This window comes from Musca autumnalis, unplaced genomic scaffold, assembly GCF_047663935.1.
Source record: "Musca autumnalis isolate F117 unplaced genomic scaffold, ASM4766393v1 scaffold_1, whole genome shotgun sequence".
Lineage (NCBI taxonomy): Eukaryota > Metazoa > Arthropoda > Insecta > Diptera > Muscidae > Musca > Musca autumnalis.
The window spans coordinates 310318822-310341607 of record NW_027411644.1 but is presented as its reverse complement, the minus strand read 5'-3'; the positions used below and the strand labels follow the sequence as shown (position 1 = coordinate 310341607).

The 22786-nt window shown below is 37.2% G+C and overlaps 1 protein-coding gene across 1 annotated transcript in view; it reads right to left on the bottom strand.

Moving 5' to 3' along the window:
- Positions 1–22786, bottom strand: part of LOC141389940 (estradiol 17-beta-dehydrogenase 11) — a 46710-nt gene that overhangs the window by 9448 nt on the left and 14476 nt on the right. Inside the window, exons 2-4 of the mRNA XM_073962221.1 lie at positions 11365–11520; positions 10788–10964; positions 10518–10590 (exon numbers count right to left, since the gene is read on the bottom strand). Coding sequence (XP_073818322.1) covers positions 10518–10590; positions 10788–10964; positions 11365–11520 — 406 coding nt within the window. The remainder of the gene's footprint in view (positions 1–10517; positions 10591–10787; positions 10965–11364; positions 11521–22786) is intronic.

Sequence of the window (22786 nt, the reverse complement as noted above, 5' to 3'; positions counted from 1 at the left end):
TACTCGTTCTTCCTGCCAGATGATGCTAACTAGCTGAGGAATACACCTTATCAGCGTGTCGCCTCTGAACAGCTCGGCTAGCAAGCCATGAGCTCCGGCTGCCTTATTATTCTTCAGCCGGTGTATTGCTGTCTTTACCTTCCATTTAAAGTTGTTTCAAGAGCACCGTGTATTCCAAGCCATGAATTTGGTATCCCTGCAAAGCTCATTCGGCTTTGTAGAATTACATTAACTGATACTCGGTCCTCAGTTAAAATAGTAAAGAACCTCTCCAAAGAGTTTAGTACCAAAAGAGGTTTCAGAAAAGGAGACGGCCTCTCGTGTGACTTATTCAACATTCTGCTGGAAAAGGTTATACGAAATGCGAAGGTCAAAAGAAGTGGCACAATATATACAAACAGCCATATGTTACTTGCTTATGCCGATGACTTTGACATCATGGGTCGTTCGGTAAAGGAAGTAAATGATACCTTTGCAAAAGTCGAAAGGGAATCTGCTAAAATGGGTCTGGTATACGGTAAACGGCAAGAAGACCACGCTGATGGTGTCGACTCGCAATGCGTCCATAAAGATCGAACCAACTCTTGACGTTGGTTCCTATAATTTTGAGGTAGTAAAAGACTTAGTCTACCTCGGCACCGCCGTAAACACAACAAACATCATCAGTTGTGAAGTAAAAAGAAGAATTATATTGGCCAACAGATGCTACTTTGGTTAAGTAAGCAGTTTAAAAACAAAGCCACATCTCGTCAAAAAAGATCACAGTGTATTCCAAGCCATGTCTAAATTTGGTATCCCTGCAAAGCACATTCGGCTTTGTAGAATGACATTAACAGATACTCGGTCCTCAGTTAAAATAGTAAAGAACCTCTCCGAAGAGTTTATTACCAAACGAGGTTTCAGACAAGGAGACGGCCTGTCGTGTGATCCTTTCAACATTCTGCTGGAAAAGGTTATACGAGATGCGAAGGTCAAAAGAAGTGGAACAATATACACGAACAGTCATATGTTACTTGCTTATGCCGACGACATTGACATCATGGGTCGATCGGTAAAGAAAGTAACCGATACCTTTGCAAAAGTCGAAAGGGAATCGTCTAAAGTGGGTCTGGCGGTAAACGGCGAGAAGACCAAGCTGATGGTGTCGACGCGCAATGCGTCCATAGAGATCGGGCCAACTGTTGACGTTGGTTCCTATAAATTTGAGGTAGTAAAAGGCTTCGTCTACTTCGGAACCGCCGTAAGCACAACAAACAACATCAGTTGTGAAATATAACGAAGAATTATATATTGGCCAACAGATGCTACTTTGGTTAAGTAAGCAGTTTAAAAACAAAGCCACATCTCGTCAAAAAAATAACGCTCTACAAAGCACTGATACTACCCGTGCTGATATAAGGTTCCGAAGCCTGGGTACTTGCGCAAGCAGACAAGGCAGCGCTTGGTGTGTTTGAGAGAACAATTCTTCGAAAGATCTACGGACCAATCTGCGTTAACGGTGAATATCGACGTTGCATGAACCACGAGCTGTATCTGCTATACAACGACATCAGTATACTCGTAGATAAACGTATCGAGATGCAACGATTGCGTTAGCTAGGCCATATCATAAGAATGAGCGATGATTATTATTGTTATTATTATTTATTAATACATTGAAATACTTAAAATAATACAAAACTAATTATGTTTACAAATGTATGTGAGTTTATCTACAATCTATATATGGCTTAGCTTAAATGCTGTTTGCCATATTAAGTTATAAATATACATACATATGTATATAATCATTGTACATCAAAACTGTTCAATATTAATCTTCTGTCTTTGATACAGCTTTCTAAGTAAAGATAAAGAGCAGAAAGATTCGTGCCGTTTAATATATTTAATGTTTCATTCTCATCGAGAGTAGCTTTGTTAAAGAAGTGTGTTCTAAATTCATTGAATATAGGACAATAAAATGGAAAGTATTTTCATGTTCGTTTGTGTTACAGATTGAACCAATACTATCAGTATTACTCCTAAATGAATTGGCATTCAGATCAAGCAATCCACCTCTGCCTCTAATTACTAAACTAGTAGCACGTGCTGAAAAATTTTCGGTTAGTTACGGTATCATGTAGTAACTAAGTTGAGGGTAAAGGTCGTGAAATTGAGAATTTCTAGCTGCCAGTACAAAATCATGTCTTTCTTTTTTAATTAAACCATTTATTATTTCATTCCAATAGGCGCAGATAAGCAATCCGGTATTGGAGTGCATTATATTTAAGTCTCGACATAACTTTGACCAAACATTCGCCCAGGAAATATTTAGTTTCTGAATTTCCTCGGCGAAAATTCGAGGAAGTCTATTTTCATGTTGTTGTAAAACCTTGTTTATGTAAAGTAAATGAGTTTTAAATGTAGAGGAGAATAAGGAATTGAGTCCAGTTTCCAGAAACAACATGTAATTTGGTGTGTTATTAGGCAAATATAGCATTTTCTTAATAAAAAAGCGAAATAACTTTTCAACATCATCGTATTTTTCAAAGACCCATACCGTAACACATGATTGATTTTGAACATGATTGAAATATTTTCAATTTATTTATTTGTGAAATTTTTGGGTTATTGATGTATTTTGACCATGTGGAATTAATTTTAGAAGCTGAAAGTTTGTTCTTTAGGTGGTTTTTGAAAAGAGATTGTATGCAATTTCTACGCCGAGATATTTATATTTGTTGACAATTTCAATGTCTTGATAATTGAAACGAAAGTTAAGGCTTCTTGATATCCTAGCTCCTTTTCTGAAGACCATTATTTTTGATTTGGATAGGTTCACTTTTAAGTTCCATGTGCTGCAATAATCTTGTAAAGCGTCTATCATAATTTGTAGGTCTTTAGGAGCATCAGACAAAAGCACAATATCGTCGGCATAGAGTAATATTTTTATACATGTGTTTGCGACATTTACTCCACCTGGTAGGATATCGGGTAAATCATTTAAATATAATGAAAATAACATCGGGCTAATAATACATCCTTGCTTTACCCCCGATTCTACCGGGAAATATTCCGAATAACTATTTCCATCCCATACTCTGCTCTTAGTATTTTGGTACAATAATTTAATTATGGGCACAATTTTCGTTGATAGCCCTATGGAAGATAGCTTGTACAGCAGGCTGTTTCTTGGGATATGATTGAAAGCCGCAAAAAAGTCTACAAAAAATGCGTATGTAGTTGTATTTTTAGCTTGGTTTAGATTAACTATGCTAACAAGATTGAAGATATTATCAACTGTCGAATAATGTTTTCTGAAACCAGCCTGATACTCATTTAATATATTGTATGTTGAAAGCCAATTTGATATTCTATTTAAAAGAATGGAGTTAAAACTTTTACACAAAGAGTCAATATGGGATAAGCCTCTGTAGTTGCTTGGGATGTTTATATCGCCCTTTTTATGAAGTGGTATCATTATGGATTCAGTAAATGTTTTGGTATATCTTCTTTAAGAAAGATATTATTGAATAAGTGTAGAAGTTGCTGTAGAAAACTTCTAGGAGCATGTTCATAAAACTCATACGGGATGCCATCTTGCCCTGGAGATTTGTTAGGTTTCAATTTTTGTATCACGTTTCGCAAAATATTCGAAAGGTGAATCTAAAAAGGGGTCCACAGCACAAGGGATACAGCAACATATTTCTTGAGTTAGCTCTGTCTTTTCTAGAAGGGAGCTAAAATACAGTTTAAAGTCGAGGTTACCTCTGGAAGTGTTTGATTTGGACTTTAGGGAGTTAGATAACTTCCACCACTCCTTGCTACAATTTACTTTATCTAACATCTTCAAGTTGCTATTAAAATATTGTAGTTTTTTAATTCCACACAATTTTTTGAAACTTTTTCTTGACGAGTAGTAGAGCCTTCTACTATATTCAGAATTTACTCTTCTACAATGTTTTAGTCTTCTGCACATAACTGATCGTGAACGATAACATGACCAGTCGAACTATTTTTGTTGTGGTTCAAAGAATTTTTTGTTCGATTTACAGACATAAGCTTGATTTATTATCTTTGAAAAGTTCTCAACTATCTCATCTACCGATAAATTATTCATTTGATTTTGTTGAGTACACAACGAGTTAAGGTTGTGTACATTAGAGTGGGGCGATTTGAACACCATCACGGGCGCCTGGAGTTTCTGATTCTTGGGATTGTACTGAGCAAAAAAGTCAACTAGACCATATGTCTACGGTGAAAATCGAGCCCCCGGATTTTGACTTGAAGTTTTTTTTCAAGGATTTTTGGATATTTTGGCATATAACAACCAAACCACTAAGATTTTCGATCCAACACAAAGACAACAATTGTAGCCAAGACAATAATAAAGAACTCTCTAGTACATCGCAAAAGCATTGGAACGCTCCTTCAGGTAGTTATGGCCTCGAGAAGGTGCACATTTTTCGGAAAATATCGATAAACGACACTGTGCTACAAAATGGAACTCAAAGTCAGTGGGTGGAAAATTTCTTTTGGAGATGAAAGCCCTTGGTGAGTGTACTGAGAACCCAAAAGGAAATTTTCACCATAGGTCAAGTTTCCGAGATATTGCGTGATTAATGGTTTAATTTTGGCCCCTTAATTTGTGATCAAATAGCTTTATATCTCTCTAAAGCGTTATTGTAGCTTCATTTTGACATTACATGTCTTCAGTCAAATCGAATGGTGAATCTTTTTGTAGAATATTTCATCCCTCTAACTCAATTCCTTCCATGTCCTTTTCGTCCTTTATTTTTTGAACCGTAGTAAAAGTACCACAAGGCGAGATTTTACAGCATCCAAATATTCTACAAAAATGTTGCTCAGAAGATTTTAGGTACGGTTCTCATTGATGACCAATCGATATTTCCCCGTTTTCATGGTCCTTTTTGACATTTTACTGGTTTTTGTTCAGAAAACTATGTTTTGTTTTTATGTATATTCGTTATTGGTCTGTGGTGCTTCTGAAATACTTACCATAAATAGCTTTTGTAATGACGAACACGTTAATAACAAATTTCATTGGAGGACAGATCCGGTTATCTAAATTTTTGAACCGGATATTCTGATATTAAAACCGATTTTGGAACCGGTTTTAAGTATCCGATTAACCGAATATGTATATCATTAGAAAGCTAATAAAATGGTCAATCAAATGACAGCAAGTAGCTGATTACAACAAAAAAACCGCGTTCTTAAACCGATTTTGATGTAAAATATCACTGGGTTCTTTTTGGCGATGAAAGTCGATTAAAATAATATTATAAACTGGAAAGGCTGTTATGTCATAGGTCAAACTTCTGAGTTATGGCGAGATGAATTTGTGTTATGTTGTTTTTATATCATGCACTTAAAGTTCATCAAGAATGAATTAATTTCGCCATAACTCAGAAGTTTGAACCATGTCAATAACTGTCCTTATCATTTTCATTTTTCCATAGCGCAAAATTATAAAATGTTCTATTTCTTATTTTTCCTACATTTTATCCAAAACTATAATGTTTTTTGTTTTGTTCAATATTTATTTTGGAAAGCTTCGTAACCGACAAAGTTGTAATCAGCTACTTGCTGTCATTTAATTGACCATTTTATTAGCTTTCTAATGATATACATATTCGGTTAATCGGTTACTTAAAACCGGTTCCAAAATCGGTTTTAATATCAGAAAATCCGGTTCAAAAATTTAGATAACCGGATCTGTCCTCCAATAAAATTTGTTATTAACGTGTTCGTCATTACAAAAGCTATTTATGGTAAGTATTTCAGAAGCACCACAGACCAATAACGAATATACATAAAAACAAAACATAGTTTTCTGAACAAAAACCAGTAAAATGTCAAAAAGGACCATGAAAACGGGGAAATATCGATTGGTCATCAATGAGAACCGTACCTAAAATCTTCTGAGCAACATTTTTGTAGAATATTTGGATGCTGTAAAATCTCGCCTTGTGGTACTTTTACTACGGTTCAAAAAATAAAGGACGAAAAGGACATGGAAGGAATTGAGTTAGAGGGATGAAATATTCTACAAAAAGATTCACCATTCGATTTGACTGAAGACATGTAATGTCAAAATGAAGCTACAATAACGCTTTAGAGAGATATAAAGCTATTTGATCACAAATTAAGGGGCCAAAATTAAACCATTAATCACGCAATATCTCGGAAACTTGACCTATGGTGAAAATTTCCTTTTGGGTTCTCAGTACACTCACCAAGGGCTTTCATCTCCAAAAGAAATTTTCCACCCACTGACTTTGAGTTCCATTTTGTAGCACAGTGTCGTTTATCGATATTTTCCGAAAAATGTGCACCTTCTCGAGGCCATAACTACCTGAAGGAGCGTTCCAATGCTTTTGCGATGTACTAGAGAGTTCTTTATTATTGTCTTGGCTACAATTGTTGTCTTTGTGTTGGATCGAAAATCTTAGTGGTTTGGTTGTTATATGCCAAAATATCCAAAAATCCTTGAAAAAAAACTTCAAGTCAAAATCCGGGGGCTCGATTTTCACCGTAGACATATGGTCTAGTTGACTTTTTTGCTCAGTACAATCCCAAGAATCAGAATCTCCAGGCGCCCGATAACACTTTTTTCCTTCCATACAAATCGCCCCGGCCTAGTGTACATACTGTGGTCTATATCTATTGTTCCAAAAAAGTAGATTTTTCGAGCTTTTATTGGGTTCTACAGGTATGAGTCGAGGAATGAGCGATGATGAACCCGCAAAAAAGCCGTATAAATACGTCCCACATGACGGTGCACGCAAAATTGGCAGGCCTAAGCTTAGATGGAGCAAACAAGTGCATGAGGAGATGAAAAGGCGTGGTATTCCAGAAAGGGAAGCAACAAACAGAGAGAATTGGATATATTTTCTTGGTTCGGCTTATAGAACAAATGTTCTGTAATGGGCCAGCTAAGTAAGTAAGTAGTTATTTTATTATGTATACAAAAACATCTGCTATATAGAAATTTCTCAATCCTTCAGGTTACTTCCATGTTATTCATGTGCTTCTGTTTACAATCAAGTAATTATCGCTTAGTTTTCTATTGTTTTTGTTGTACCCTTTCATGTTTGTTTTGATGGTTGTGACGTCATTGCTGTTCTTTTGATTCTCTAATGTTTGTCGCCCTCTCGCCCTTGTATGTGTGTGTATTGTTGTTCGCTTAGTGCGAGTTGTACGACGGTGCCCAGCAAAATAAATTGGAAGTAGTGCAATGTGGACTAGTTCTGTCACGGCATGTTTTGATGCAGTTCAAACGGAGTCGTGAAAAAGGCACTCCAGTCCTCACATTTTAACCGCATTTGAATGCAATCCAAAGAATCACATCCACTTGTCACATATTAACAACATCCGGATGCAGTTCAGCGGAGTCGTGAAAAAGGCACTCCAATTCCTCACAATTTAACAGCATCCGGATGCAGTCCAAACGGAGTCGTGATGGAGTGCTGTTAGAGTACATGTCGAAATCTTAACTGGTGATGGGAAGACAACCCATTTAGCAGCTGAACCAAAAACAGTTCAGCTTGGATTAAATGGAGAGCGGAGGAAACACGATTGAATTCAAGGAGAATTTTCATAATTTGTGTTAATGTAATAATGTTCTTAATATTTTTGTTTTACACAAATAATAAATGCATTTTATTTGTTCTGGGATATTTTGTAATGGCTTGTACAATTTCCGCAGAATGCCTGTATCAAAACACGTGCTTTGGACTGCCTCCTATTCTACCCCAAAGGGTTAGTTAAAATGCAATACCAAAGGGTCAGTTAAAATGCAGTGCCAGAGGGTCAGTTAAAATGCAGTGCCAAAGGGTTAGTCACGCTCTTGTAAAAATCATGAGTGAAAATGCATAATTTGATGCACTTCCAGATCACTTGTACATATCATTTAACTGCCTCTTTGGAGGCAAACATTTTGCTGGGTGTGTTTGTCGCACTCTTAAATTGATGGTAGTCAAGACGTTACCAGATCATCCATCTAGAAGTGTCGGTAACGAGAAGCGATTGGGGATACCAGGAAATTTTGAGGCAGTGAGTCAGTTGTGATAGATACGGCAAACTGAACAGTCGGATAAAGAAGACGTAAAGAAAGATAATGCTACGTGCTTACTAGAGGCAAGCTGTGTGCTCAGTATTTAAAGTCGGTTGTGGATATAAGTGTAATAAAGTTAATAAATCTTTGTAGAATCGTAATCTAAAACGAAACCAGTTTTATATGGTACAAATCGTATCGAGAAATAAAACAACATCTACATGGGGATTAGTTAAACCTAATTCCGTACCAATACATTTTTTATACCCTCAGCCTTTAGGCTATGAAGGGTATATACACTTTCATACGGGCAAAATGTGCCTCATCGAAATAATGGTTTTAGACCCCAAGTATGTTTGGACGAAATGTGTTTCAGACAATTTGGAGTCGATTGAGCAATGTCCGTCCGTCTGTCTGGCTGGCTGGAGCGCACGATAACTCTCGAAGGGATGAACCGATTCGGTTCAAATTTAAGTTCGAAGATGAGCTATATCGGTCCACTCCTTCCGGTACCTCCCCCACAAAAGTTCGAAAATGTTCGGAAAATTTGTACGCACGATAACTCTTGAAGGGTGTAACCGATTTGGTCCATACTTTGCCCATCGTGGAGCGTGTACCAGACTTAGATCAGGTTTTAATATGGACTCAATCGGTCCACTCCGTCGGGTACCTCCCACACAAAATTTTGGAAAAGTTCAGTTTAGGGCCATCTCTCGAATCGCTTTGATTTTTGCTTTAGCAACTAGTATTCACTGCCCTCCATACGGCGGTATAAGTTTCATCAGGGGCAAGTCCATACTTCCTGAGAAAATAGCCTGAAAGTTGCAAAAAACCCCTATGACACCGTGTGATTAGGTTGGAGGGCAAAATAACTCTCGAACAGGTCTGCCGATTCGATCCAAAGTTTGGCCTTAGTAATATTTTGTCCAAACATAGTTTAAGTTCGAAGATAAGCCATATCGGTCCACTCCTTCAGGTACCTCCCCCACAAAAGTTAAAAAATGTTCGGAAAAATTGTGCGTACGATAACTCTTGAAGAGAGTGGCCGAATTGGACCATACTTTAGACATCCTAATATATCTACCAGATATAGATCAGGTTTAAATTTGGACTATATTTGTCCACTCCATCCGGTACCTCCCACACAAAATTTCGGATACATGTTCACTTTAAGGCCTGCTTTCGAATCACTTTGATTTTTGTTGAAGCAACTTGCATTCGCTGCCTAAATTGCGATGGTAAAAGTTGTTTCAGGGGCAAGTCCATACTTCTTGAGCAAACATCCCTGAAGTTGTAAAAAACCCCTATGGTACCATATGTAGTGGCTGGAAATCCATTCTTTTTAGTATCTCCTCCGCAAAACTTTTGATTTCTAATCCTAATCAACATTTTTGTCAGTTCAAACGCCCAAAATTTTTTAAACTCCCTAAATAAATGCGTTTTTTGGGAAAAAAAAAATTGTTTCAATATACACAGGCTGAGGGTATATCTCTGTCGGCAAGCCGACTGATACTTTTTTACTTGTTTAAACAGATGGTCTGTTCCTTTCCTTTGGTAACAGTGGCAAAAAATGGTAAAACTGCTCTCATATAAATCGTATGCATTCTAAATTAAAGGAACGCTTTACAGGTTAAAAATGGTATGAAATGGTAACCTCGGGTACGTAAAGGAACAGAGCAAGAGTAAAAAATCAATAATGTGTCTAACAACCAAAAATAATATTTTGTTTATTCAAAATAGTCAGGCTTAATCCCATAGTCGTTGTTTTCATTTATTAAAACAACTTTAATGTATTAGTGAAAAAAATTGGCGTTGTTTACCAAGGGGTAAGGCAGGGAAGACTATAGTTTCAGATCTCGCAACAGATCTTCATCAGTTCCCTTGTTTCTTGTTTTTCAACAAGAAACTTTTTATACACAAGTGTCAATTGCTCGCTCAAATAGATACGTGCGCAAAGAAACACTCTGATCGAGAATTTCTTTGGCACTACCTAAACTCGAGCAACTTCACTTGCAAACAATACCAAATCTTTCCCACTGCTATGCGTTTGTTTACTTTAACTTTACTTTGTCCATTCTTATTTCATTAGTACATTTATTTTCTCAGTTTCTCCATTATAAGACAAGAATGTGTCTAATTCAGGTTGGCATTCGTGTTAATAATATAATCTTGAAGTGACGGTTTATTTGATGTTTTTGGGGCCAAATATGTTGGTACCCATTTTATAAAATACACATTAGGTTTTTTATTAAACCTCCTACCTACCCCTTTCACGATGCATTGCTAAATATAAATCTTTCATTTTCTCGCTTACAACAGTAGCAACCAATACCTCAATCAAATGAATCATTACCACAGCTTATGCCGGATAAAACCATTATTATAATACCACAATGCTGGACGTCAATACCTTCTCATTTAAGACAATGAAATCTGAATTTACATTGCAATTACTTACCAGACAAAGCCGCTACTGCAACCACATGACCAGATTGACGTTGTACCATTTTTGGTAAGAATTCCTTGGTAGTCTGTTATGGCCAGCAACAAACGAAAGAAGCCAACCAAAGAAAAACATGCAGGCAGACATAAAATAAATATAACAAAAAGACAAAAAAACATCTCATTATTAATTGGAACTACCATCATTTTACTGACGAACAGCAGGCACAGGTGCGCCTCCTCACGCTCATTCTTATGCAAATGAAATGCCATAAAAATCACGTACCATAATGTAAGAACCCAAATTAACGGTGATGATTTTTTCGATTTCGTCACTCTTCAATTGTGGTGTCGATGTCATTGGCATCAATGAGGCATTGTTAACTAGAATGTCCACCGGTCCCAATTCCTTTTCAATTTTTATGGCCATCAATTGCAGTTCACGCGGTGATGAAACATCAGTCTGGGCAGGAGAATAGCAGCAAAGCACAAGAAAACAGAACAAATGTTTCAATAATTAAAAGGGGATTATGTTTAAAGGACAAAGGGTAATTTAATTGGAATGCCAAATCAAAATATATTTTTGAAATAGCTATGGATATGCAAAGGACACACATATTTTGCAAGTACAATAGAAATTCTCTATAACGTAGATGTCGAAGACGAAGAACAAATTACCTTTACAACGTAGTATGTAAAGGTAATTTGTTATAAAGAGGTTATTTTGTGTGAATTTTCAGACAAATATTTTTGTTTTATAAAACAATTAGTTATAGAAACCTTAGTTATAGAGAATTGCGACAGCACTTGCAAACTGTATTTTTCCTTAGGTGTTTTTAACAATAGCAGTCACTTGTACTTACCTTATAGGCTTTGGCCACACTGTGAGGAATTTTCGTAATCATATCGACTGTTTCGTAACATCCTTTAGAATTAACATCAACAACAGCAAGTTTACAGCCTTTGCGGGCCAATTCCAGAGCAATTTCTCGACCTAATCCACTACCACCACCTGTAACCTGAAATTAAAACAATATCATTATAAAGTTTTATACAGAAATACATGTAACAAAAATTCAGTAAAAATATTTTTCTTTCCGCAAGAACTACCTGTTCAAAACGATAACAAGTAAAAACGCCTTTGTCGGTAGCCCAAGTATCTATGTAAAAAACAAGTAAGTATGTATGTAAAAAAAAAACAAAGTAAAAAGTCGACTTTGCCGTCAGAGATACACCCTCAGCCTATCTGAATTGAAACTTTCATCTACGGGTCTTTTCAGAATTTTATGGTCCTTTTTGATTAGGTTTAAAGTACAAAAGTGTTTGGGAGGAGGTACTTGAAGGAATGGACCGATATAGCTCATTATGAAAGTGGAGGATGCGATGCCTATCGAAAAAGATATGACTCCCGAAATCTTTGCTATAGAACTTCCTAACATTTTGCAGGGAAATTACCTTAGTGAGGGGACCAATATGGGCCATTTTTTGAAGTTAAATTCCAAAGTTTGGACTAAATCGGTTACCCCGTTCAAGAAATTGTCTCGTGCATACCATATTAGTGAAATTTTTTGAATTTTGATGGGAAGTACGGGAATTTGTGGACCGGTATTGCCCATCTTCGAACACTAGCTACGATTCACTCGCGAGTGAAAATTTGGGGGGAGGTGGTAATTTTTTTGGGTGCAATATTTTTGGTTATGGAGCAAGTTTATTTGGGGATTGGATAAGTTTTTGTTTGGTGTTGGGGAGGGGGCCAGTTTTCCCCCTCAATCGAATTCGAGAAGAGTTTCACTCGCGAGTGGATTTCGAGCGAGTATTCGGAGCTCTGCTTCGAACTGAAACTAAGTTTGGACAAAATATGTCGATGGCCAAATTTCCGGCCAAATCGGTTGACCAGTGCGAGTGCTAAGAAGGGTACTAAAATCCTTCTGGCCAAGGCAACACGCAGTGTCGCCAGGCGTCATTTCACATTTTTTTTGGAAAGTTAGACAGTTTTTAGCCTAAACGTACTAAGGACAGTTTAACATACGACCATGTGTTTTGTTTTTTACAGTGACTTGAAAACATCACTCTTGTAAACATTTTCGTCCTATAATGTTTCACAACTTTCGACGTGGATTATCACGGTAAGAGTGCATCGATCAAATTAAATCTTTGTATGTCGGTAGAGGGACACCCTATAGCACTATGAAAAACTGGTTAAATGGATTCAATCATGGCCGAACCTCGCAAACAAACGGAGGTCGTGGTGGTCGCCCAAAATCGGCCGTTGTGCCAGAAAAAAATTGAACGGATAATGCTAGATCGCCATGTTATATACCGTGAGATAGAGGCATCCTTGGGCATTTATTCCACTATCTAACATTTGATATTGCATAAACACCTGGCCGCAGAAATAGATTTTTGTCGTTAGATCCAGCAAAATTGGTCAATCGCTCAAAAAAGGCTCTTGTGGACTTGTGCAAAGGAATTGTGGACAAAAACAATCGCTATGCTTTAAACGATATTTGTAAGATCGTCATAGACGAATCTTGGATCTATGCTTAGGACCCCGAAACAAAACAGGAATCGACCGTTTTAGTCTTCGAAAACAAGCCAAATCCAACGAAAGTTGTTCATGGAAGAAAAACTTCGAAGCAAATGGTCGCCTGTTTCTTCGGCAAAAGTGACCGTGTGGCGACTATACGGCTTGAGAAATGTAAGACGGTTAATTCTGAGCATTACACTACAATTTGTTTGCCTGAAGTCTCCTGAGAAATTCGACAAACTAACAAGAGAAGACGAATCGTTCTGCATCCTGACAATGCGAGCTCTCACACATCGATTCAAACCAGCGCCTGTTTGACCGGGCAAAACGTGGAATTGATGGGTCATGTGTGGTACAGCTCTGACTGGGGATCCAATGACTTCATTTAATTGCAGCATATCAAGAAAAAAGGTCGCCAGGAGATGCTGCGTACACTGCGTGTTGCCTAGGCCAGAATGTTTTTTAGTACCCTTCGAATAGTGAGCTCCAGCCACTACACATGGTGCCCTAGGGATTTTTACAACTTTCGGGCTATTTTCTCAGGAAGTAATTACTTGCCCCTGAAAAACAAAAATCAAAGTGATTCGAGAGCAGGTCTTAAAGTGAACAAAAACAAAAAACATTGTTCCACAACATCCCATACGGGACAAGGGAGACTTCTCCCATATCAATGAGTGCACCCCGATTCATATTTAACTCAATGATATGGGACCTACTGTTTATCGCCGAGTCCAAACGGCGTGTCTTAAGACACCACTTGTGGAGAAGTTTTTCAAAGCCGAAAAACTCAGGAAATGTCGCAAACATTACTGAGGGGTATTTTGCCACAGTTGAAAAATAGTTGATGTTGCCTGGCCGGGGAATCGAACCCCCGATCCTTTACGAGCAAGGCGGGCATGCATACCTTTGCACCACGGTGGCACCTTAAAATCTTATCCGAAATTTTGTGTGGGAGGTACCCGAAGGAGTTGACAAATATAGTCCAAATTCGAACAAAATCAATATCTGGTAGATATATAAGGATGTGTAAAGTATGGACCAAATCGGTCACTACCTTCAATGTGCACAATTTTTCCGTACATTTTTGAACATTTGTCGGGGAGGTACCTGAAGGAGAGGTACCGATATGGCTTATCTTCGAACTTACACTAAGTTTGGACAAAATATTACGTTTGGACTGAATCGGCAGATCCGTTCGAGAGTTATATTGCGCTCCAACAACGTCACACGGTGTCCTAGGTGTTTTTTTTACAACTTTCACGCTATTTTGTCAGGAAGTATGGGTTTGCGCCTTATGAAACTTGTACCGTCGTATGGGGGGCAGTGAATACAAGTTGTTACAACAAAAATCAAAGCAATTCGAGAACTGGTGCTAAACTGAACATTTTCGAAATTTTGTGTGGGTGCCCAGCAAAAAAAGTCATTACCAAATAATGACTTTATTCAGTAAATTTTTGCAGTTGTAACTATTTACTGATTGACCGTAAAAGTCATTACTTTTACATGGGGATGTCATAGGAAGGAAGTACCTCCTTAAATGTGTTGTTTAAGTACATATTTAACCACTTACCAGTAGTCAAAAAAGCTAAAAAGCGCATGTTCTATTTTTAGAACAATTGTGGTGAAAAAATTATATTCAAAATCAACACTCCAATTATTTTTTGTTTTTATTTCTTCTTTTCCTTTTATTCCGCTCCCTGCTGGTGTCGAACACATGAACTTCTGATTTCTATCCAAACACACTACACACTAGGCCACTCGTACAAATAGTAATTTTGTCAACAAAAAAACTCCATGATCTTAGCACTTACAGGCAAAATTTCAAAAAACTCCTATGCCGACGGTGACCTTTGAACACACAAACCTAGGATTTGTAGTCGGGCACACTAGCTCTGTGCCACCGTACTTATTCCTAAGTAAGTCAGGAAGTAAGTAGTTATGTGTAAACCATTATATATGCACTACCTGATAATGCGGAGTGTAATGAGAACTCATTACTCGGTAATGCATCAAGTAATGACATGTGCTTACCAAATTTTTGCTGGGTGGTACCCGAAGTTGTGGACCGATTGAGTCCATATTGGAAACTCATCTAAGTCCGGTAGAAATTTCACGATGTGTCAAGTATGGACCAAACCGGTTACTCCCCCAAAACCTATCGTGCGCACAAATTTTCCGAACATTTTCGAACTTTTGTAGGGGACGTACCGGAAGGAGTGGACCGATATAACTTATCTTCGAACTTAAACTAAGTTTGGACAAAATATTACGAAGGCCAAATGTTGGACAGAATCGGCAGATCCGTTCGAGAGTTATCGTGCGCTCCAGACATGCGGACGGACCTGACTTAATCAACTCTAAATTGTCTGAAACGGATTTCGTCCAAACATACTTGGAGTCTAAAACCATTATTGCGATGAGGCACATTTGCCCGTATGAAAGTGTATATACCCTCGTTAGCATAAATGCCGAGGGCAGAGCTCCGCAATACTCGCTCGAATTCTACTCGCAAGTGAAATTCGAGCGAGTTCGAGCGGGAGTACTCGCGCGGGTAGGAAAAATAAATCGAGTATACTCTATTTTTACTCGTCACTCGCGGAGTATATTTCAGACTTGTGTTTGCGAGTACGAGTACTTAAAGAGTACGAGTTTTGCAAGAAAAAAGCGAGTGGGAGTGAAAATGATCGTAATAGAGTACGAGTTTACTTGAAGAGTAAAATCGAGTAGGAAAAATTAATTAATTGTTTATTATTTTCCGAAGTTCGGAAAAGGGTGGTTGGGGTTCCAGAGGAGGTTGTTCCGAAGTTCGGAGGAGGATGGTTGGAGTTCCAGAGGAGGTTGTGCCGAAGTGCGGTGGGTGGTCGGTGCCAGAGGAGGTTGTTCCGAAGTTCGGAGGTATAGAGGATGTTGTTCCAAAGTTCGGAGGAGGTTGGTCGGAGGTCCAGAGGAGGTTGTTTCGAAGTTCGAAGAGGGTGGTCGATAGTACTAACCGACTACTTTTTGTTCGTCGCTAAATTACCGAAAAACATCGGTAGTTAACGAATTTAGAAGCATTTTAATTTTCCCGACTTTTGTCGGTAACACAAAAAATGAGTTAGAGAATCGCACTACTGGTGTCTTCTCGAAGCAAGAATATCTACATTCCACAGCTACCTGAGGACTGCACTGTTTTTGAGGCGGAAATACTGGCCATAAAGGAAGAATGTAAAAAAGAACTTCCTAAATTAGGACGTCAGACAAGAGTAGTTCTTACTTGAATCCATGGTCATGAGGGACTTGTTGGTAACGATAAAGCAAACGAACTAGCCTGAGCAGGATCCGCCTCTAACGAACTCCCAAAGACGTCAGTCGCAACACCCATAGTAGTTAAAGGGGATATCTTTATATACTATTTATCACTGGCAGAGATCAGATGGGACAAACACGAAAAATATCAAATATCAAAATCTACATGGCCTAATAATAACACCGAACTAATCAACCAAAATTGAAGTTCACTTGGCTATTGGTAACCATGTAAAGTGCTTAAATCTACCACATAACGACCGCTGCGGTAATTGATGAAAGTGTTGAGCACCTCCTTTGTTCCTGCCCTGCACGAATGCAATGAGGACTTAAAGATCTGGCACGATCGTTCCTTCATGATCTCACTGAGGCATCCGAACAAGGTCTGGGAGACCTTCTGTGATTTTCCAATTCATCAAACTGCAATCACTGTACGAGCGGTGTGGTTTTCAAAACTGTATTTTAACATACTAATTGTGGCTATGAAGCCTATTGACTAACATAAGTCGGATAATATTCAGGGGTCGGAATGGGAAAAAATTATATGGAGAAAAAAATCTACGTTTTATTCTTATGTGAATATCTCCGCTTCTTGTAGGGATATTCCAAAAGCAAAGCCAATACATATAAGAAGAAAATAACACCTTAATAATGATGTAAAGTAGGTTGGCGTGTGTGGTCAAACAACGGAGAAATACCAATAGTCAAGTAATTCATCCCATTTTTCATTTTTTATAACCTGCACACATTGTTGTAGGGGGTATTATGGTTTTGAGCATTTGTATGTACCATGCAAACGGAACGTCTGCCCGACCATTCGCAACGTGCAGTTCGCATTTATTGTCCGATTCGCATTTATTGTCATATTCAGCCACTGGAAGAACGATATTGCTTTTGGTGACAATCGGTTCAGATTTGGACATTTTTGGTCGATTTCGCAAATTCTGTTCAATTTTGATAAAATTTGGAAAGAGTCCTCGAATTACGAATATATTTTCGATCGATTTTAGGTATTTGTTGCACCAACATCGCTATGTATGTCCTATTTTGAAGAAATTTGAAATGTATGACGGAATTTGGTATTGGAAAATGTTTGCCGAATTATGTATATTGAAATCAAATCAGATTTGGATATAACTATTGAACAAAGACATAAATACAACTAAGACAAGACAAAATGCATGCAACAAAAAAATGTTTACGAAACTTTGTATAGAAACATTACCCTTAACAGGTTGCAGTTAATTCAAAGTCGCAACCAAGGAGGAACATTTCATGTAATGGTATCAGAAACGAAATTTATGAATTCAAGGATCTATTCAAGAATAATTCTATGTTAATTGGATCGGTAAATTCGGTTAAATACGTAAAAATGTATAATAGAAAAAAATGTTATATCACCATATCGTAATATAACATTATGTTAAATTCAAAAGCCATTCACTGAAGAATGATAGCAAAAAAATGTCTTATCTTGTTGTATTTATGTCTTTGTATTGAACAGACATTTTGATAAAATATAGAAAAATGTTGCCAAATCGTGGTTCTTTTTTATTCTTTCCTTACCTTATTATTATAGCCTAATGTGTATTTTTATTACTAGTTAATAAAGCTTGTTTAATGTTTTTTTTTTTCACTAAAAACCTTGTGATCTCAGCAACTTCTTAATTTTCATGGATCTGTGAACTATGCATTTTTATTTTGAAATATTTATTATTGTTTCGCTTTGCCAAAAACAAAATATTAGTTCAGTAATATTTTAACTCATTTCCTAAATTTTACACTCCAAAAACATTGTAATTTTTTCCCAGAAGTGACCTCACGCTAACCCATTTCACATGGTTGTTGTTGGTAAATTTATGCAAATAGTTTGTTTGATAGAGTGGCTTTTGTTATTTAATTTGTCAGAAATTTGAAAACAATTGCAATTTAGCATGCGTCCACAAATTTTCTCATCTACACAAAAACAACAACAGCAACAAACACTCGTCATACTATGGCAAATACTGCAATCAGAGATGAGTAATAATGGCAAGATGTGGACATTGACATAGAAATCTTGAAATTTGTTTTAAGTAGCCATCATGTTGAAGAGAAAGCATTTGAATTGGTGTATAGCTTCCATGAAAGTAGGAATAAAATGTATTTTACAATTATTCACTGGAAAGCTGTTGGAGCTTCCCCCCCTGCGTATTATGGATGACAACTATGCACTATATAGAATGCCTCTTAAAGACGCTTGTAATGTCAAATATATTTTAAATTTGAAACAGAAGCTAAGATACAAAAGGTTATTTTCAGCACTAAATACGTATTATTTCTGCTAATATTGTTCCACATCTTGCTATTATAAGTCTTCTTATCAAAGTCTTGTTAATCAGTTAATAGGCAGCTGGAGTTCTCTTAATTGTTCACCTTATTATTTAAAATTTCATTCACCTTCCCAGTTAAACAAAATATTCATTCATTCTTCAGTTCTCATACGTCCCTCTTGTCGTTGTCATTTTCTCATCTCACCATCAACAAAACAAAAAAAAAACAAATGCAAATTTAAATAAATAGCAAATAACTAATGACAATAAAGACGCATTTGACGTTAAGTCTCAATGGCTATGACTGAAGCTTAAATGTGAGGAGACTGACTGGATGGATTACATCACATTAGTGGCGGCATGACAAGAGACTCCTAACATTCCAGACGTAATAATCGCCACAAAACACAACTAACAGAAAAAAAGCAACAAACACCACTCAAATCGAAATTGACAGCAAATAGTTATAAGTTTTAATTTGAGTGTCAATACATAGATATTGAAAGTAGTTGTTAAGATAATTGGCAATATATTGCCCCGCTCCACCCATGTAGATGAGCTGTTGCTACTGCATTTTATGTTTTTCTTTTTTTTTTTTGAAATAGTAATAAAAAATCTTAATTAATGTTAACGACATTAGTAACCCCACCATCGTCGGTTTTTTCTCTTCGAATAATTACTGCAAAGGCAGTAGTGAAAGCAGTCATTCATCGACCCCTAAAGCTGCAGCCTCAATTCGAAGGCCAACACAGTGAATGAATGACCCACTGAACCATTATAAATTAATTACAGCATTTAATAGACATTCATTCAACAAGAGAGATATTAAAACAATTCGAATAAATCAATCTTGCAGCGATATGAAAACAATGTTAACCAATTGAATTGGTTGAAACACAAATGGATAAAGTGCATCATTAAAAAAAATCCGTTATAAAAAATACATACGTAACCATTTAATTATTTTATTTTCATTAAAACATGTTAATCACTGTTTTGTGGGTGATGTTAGATTTTTTAATTAATGTTGAAACATATGCTTATTTTAAATATGTTGGACCCCATATAAGATAAAATCAAATTCGAATATAGGAAACTCTGAAAGAAAGTTACCTTCTTGTGAATGTCGTAATATTATTTTGAAGAAATTTGAAATCAATTTAGTTATGTCCGTCGGTTTACTTTCTTTAGTGGTGCCCACTCTCATAGGTAGTAATCGCAATTAATTCGAAGATAGATCACGTCGGGCCGCACTTCTAATTACTCCCTAAAACTTTTAAAATTGTGAGCTTAAATAAGTCTTAACATGACCGAGCTTACTAATCTGTAGACATCGGATTTTTGCATGTTTTTTATTTCTTATCCGATTGGACTCAAATTTTGGATCTAGGCGTTTTAAGGGTAAATTTTTCGATATTTGGCGTCATATCAAAAATATGCAAACAGTTTTTGGCCGAAAATCGACATAAAAGTCGTAAAACTGTCAATTTAATTTGGAAAAATCATCAAAAATCTTCAAACTGTTCTAAATTAAGATTGTTGGCCATTTAACGGCGATTTTTTTATCAGATTATTATGTTACTGAGACCTCATACGACAGTGTATGTATACAAATATTGTATTGTAATACCATTTTTATACCCTACACCACTATGTGAGCAGGGTATTATAAGTTGGCTTTGGCCAAACAGTTTGTAACGCATCGAAATAATGGTCGATCTGGCTATGTGTGTCCGTCTGTCCATCTAAACCTTGTAATCACGCTAGAGGGTCCAATTTTGATCGGATCGTCACCAAATTTTGGGTGTTGATGATTTTGGTGAGGGTCGGATAACATTTAGGTGTCGGAATGGGCGAAAAACTTATTTGGAGAAAAGGTCAACGTTTTTTTCCAAAGAAAATATCTCAGCTTTCATAAACCTGCTAATGAAAGTAGAAAATGTCACCTTTCTAACGATGTAAAGGAGGTTGTCGTAGGTGGTCAAACAAAGAAAATATCGCAATTGCCGCTAATAGAACCCAACTTTTCATTTTTGCGATTTAAGTTATAATGACGAATATCACAGCTTTGGTTGGCGACTTTCCAAAAGCAAAGTCTGCAATTTTGATCGGATTGTCGCGAAATGTTGGGGGTTATTGGGGGTTATTGGGGGTTATTGGGGATCCCGCAGAGGAAGAAGCCTCTTAATTTTGGTGATGGTCGGATAATATTTCAAAATAGGAAAAAATCTTATTTAGAGAAAAAGTTAGCGTTTTTTTTCCAAAGCGTTTTTTCCCCAAAATTAGAAAATATCACCTTTCTAAAATATCACAATAGTCGCAAATAAAACCCACGTCACCAAATTTTGAGTGTTGATGGGGGTACCGGAGGGAAAGAAGTTCACTGATGTTGGTGATGGCCAAATAATATTACGGGGTCGGAATCGGCAGAAACCTTATATGGAGAACATTCAACGTTTTATTCATATGCGAATATCTCCGCTTGCAGTAGGCGTATTCCAAAAGGAACGAAAGAATGTAAGATATCCCATACATTGTTGCAAAGTAGGTTGGGTTAGGTGGTCAAACAACGGAGATATCGCAAAAGTTGGTAAAGCATCCTTTACCTTTATTATACCCTCCACCATAGTATGGAGGGTATATTAAGTTTGTCATTCCGTTTGTAACACATCGAACTAATCATTTGCGACCCTATAAAGTATATATATTCTTGATCAGGATAAAATTCTAAGACGATCTAGCAATGTCCGTCCGTCCGTCTGTTGTAATCACTCTAGCGTCCACAATAATTGAGATAGAGTGCTGAAATTGCACAAGTGGGTCTTTTTTCCATAGACAGGTCAAGTTCGAAGATGGACTATATCGGTCCACTCTTTGGTATAGCCCCCATATAACGGTACCTCCGGATTTGAGGTATTTTGACGTTCTTCGCCACATTTGCAGACCGAATTAGCTATAATTTGGAATATAGGGTTCCTAGTGATCAATAAACTTATATCCCAAAGGATATGGGCATAGGTCCATGTTTTGGTATAGCCCCCATATAACGGTACCTCCCGATTTTCGGTATTTTGAGAAGTTTAGCCACAATTTGTAACCGAACAATCTGCAATTTGACATTTGAGGTTCTCAGGGGTCATGAAATATCTCCACCAAGCATCGTCAACACAGGTCCATGTTTTGGTATAGCCCCCAAATAACGGTACCTCCCGATTTTCGGTATTTTGAGAATTTTAGCCACAATTTGTAACCGAACAATCTGCAATTTGACATTTGAGGATCTCAGTGGTCATGAAACATCTCCACCAAACATCGTCAACATAGGTCCATGTTTTGGTATAGCCCCCATATAACGGTACCTCCCGATTTTCGGTATTTTGAGCATTTTAGTTACAATTTTTAACCGAACTAGCTGTAATTTGCCATTTGAGGTTCTCAGTGGTCATGAAACATCCCCACCAAACATCGTAAACATAGGTCCATGTTTTGGTATAGCCCCCATATAACGGTACCTCCCGATTTTCGGTATTTTGAGAAGTTTAGCTATAGTCTTTAACCGAAATAGCTGTAATTTGACATTTGAAGTTCTCAGAGGTCATAAAACATCTCCAACGAAACATCGTCAACACAGGTCCATGTTTTGGTATAGCCCCCATATAACGGTATCTCCCGATTTTCTGTATTTTGAGAATTTTAGCTGCAATTTTTAACCGAACTAGCTGTAATGATCGGTGTTTTGAGAATTTTAGCTACAAGTTTATCTATTCAAAAATAATCGTCAATATTGGTCCATGTTTTGGTATATCCCCCCATATAACTGTACCTCCCGATTTTCGGGAATTTTCAGTGGTCACGAAATTTCTTCAGTAAAATTCGTCAACATGGATCCATTTCTGAGGGTCTACATTGTCTTGATGAAACTACCCTCAATTTGACTCTTGAAGTGCCCTGCAGCAATAAAACTTTTCGCCAAAAAATTTAAAATTTACAGGGTCTCTTGCAAAAACTTTATCACGCCATAAGGCGGAAGTTCGACTCACGGCGCATCTGTCCTTCGAGGTTTTTAATTTACACACACCAAGGGCTTTCATCTCCAAAAGGAATTATCTCTGCCCCAACATTTGTGTTCACATTTAAGCAATAGTGGGAGGCAGGTCTATC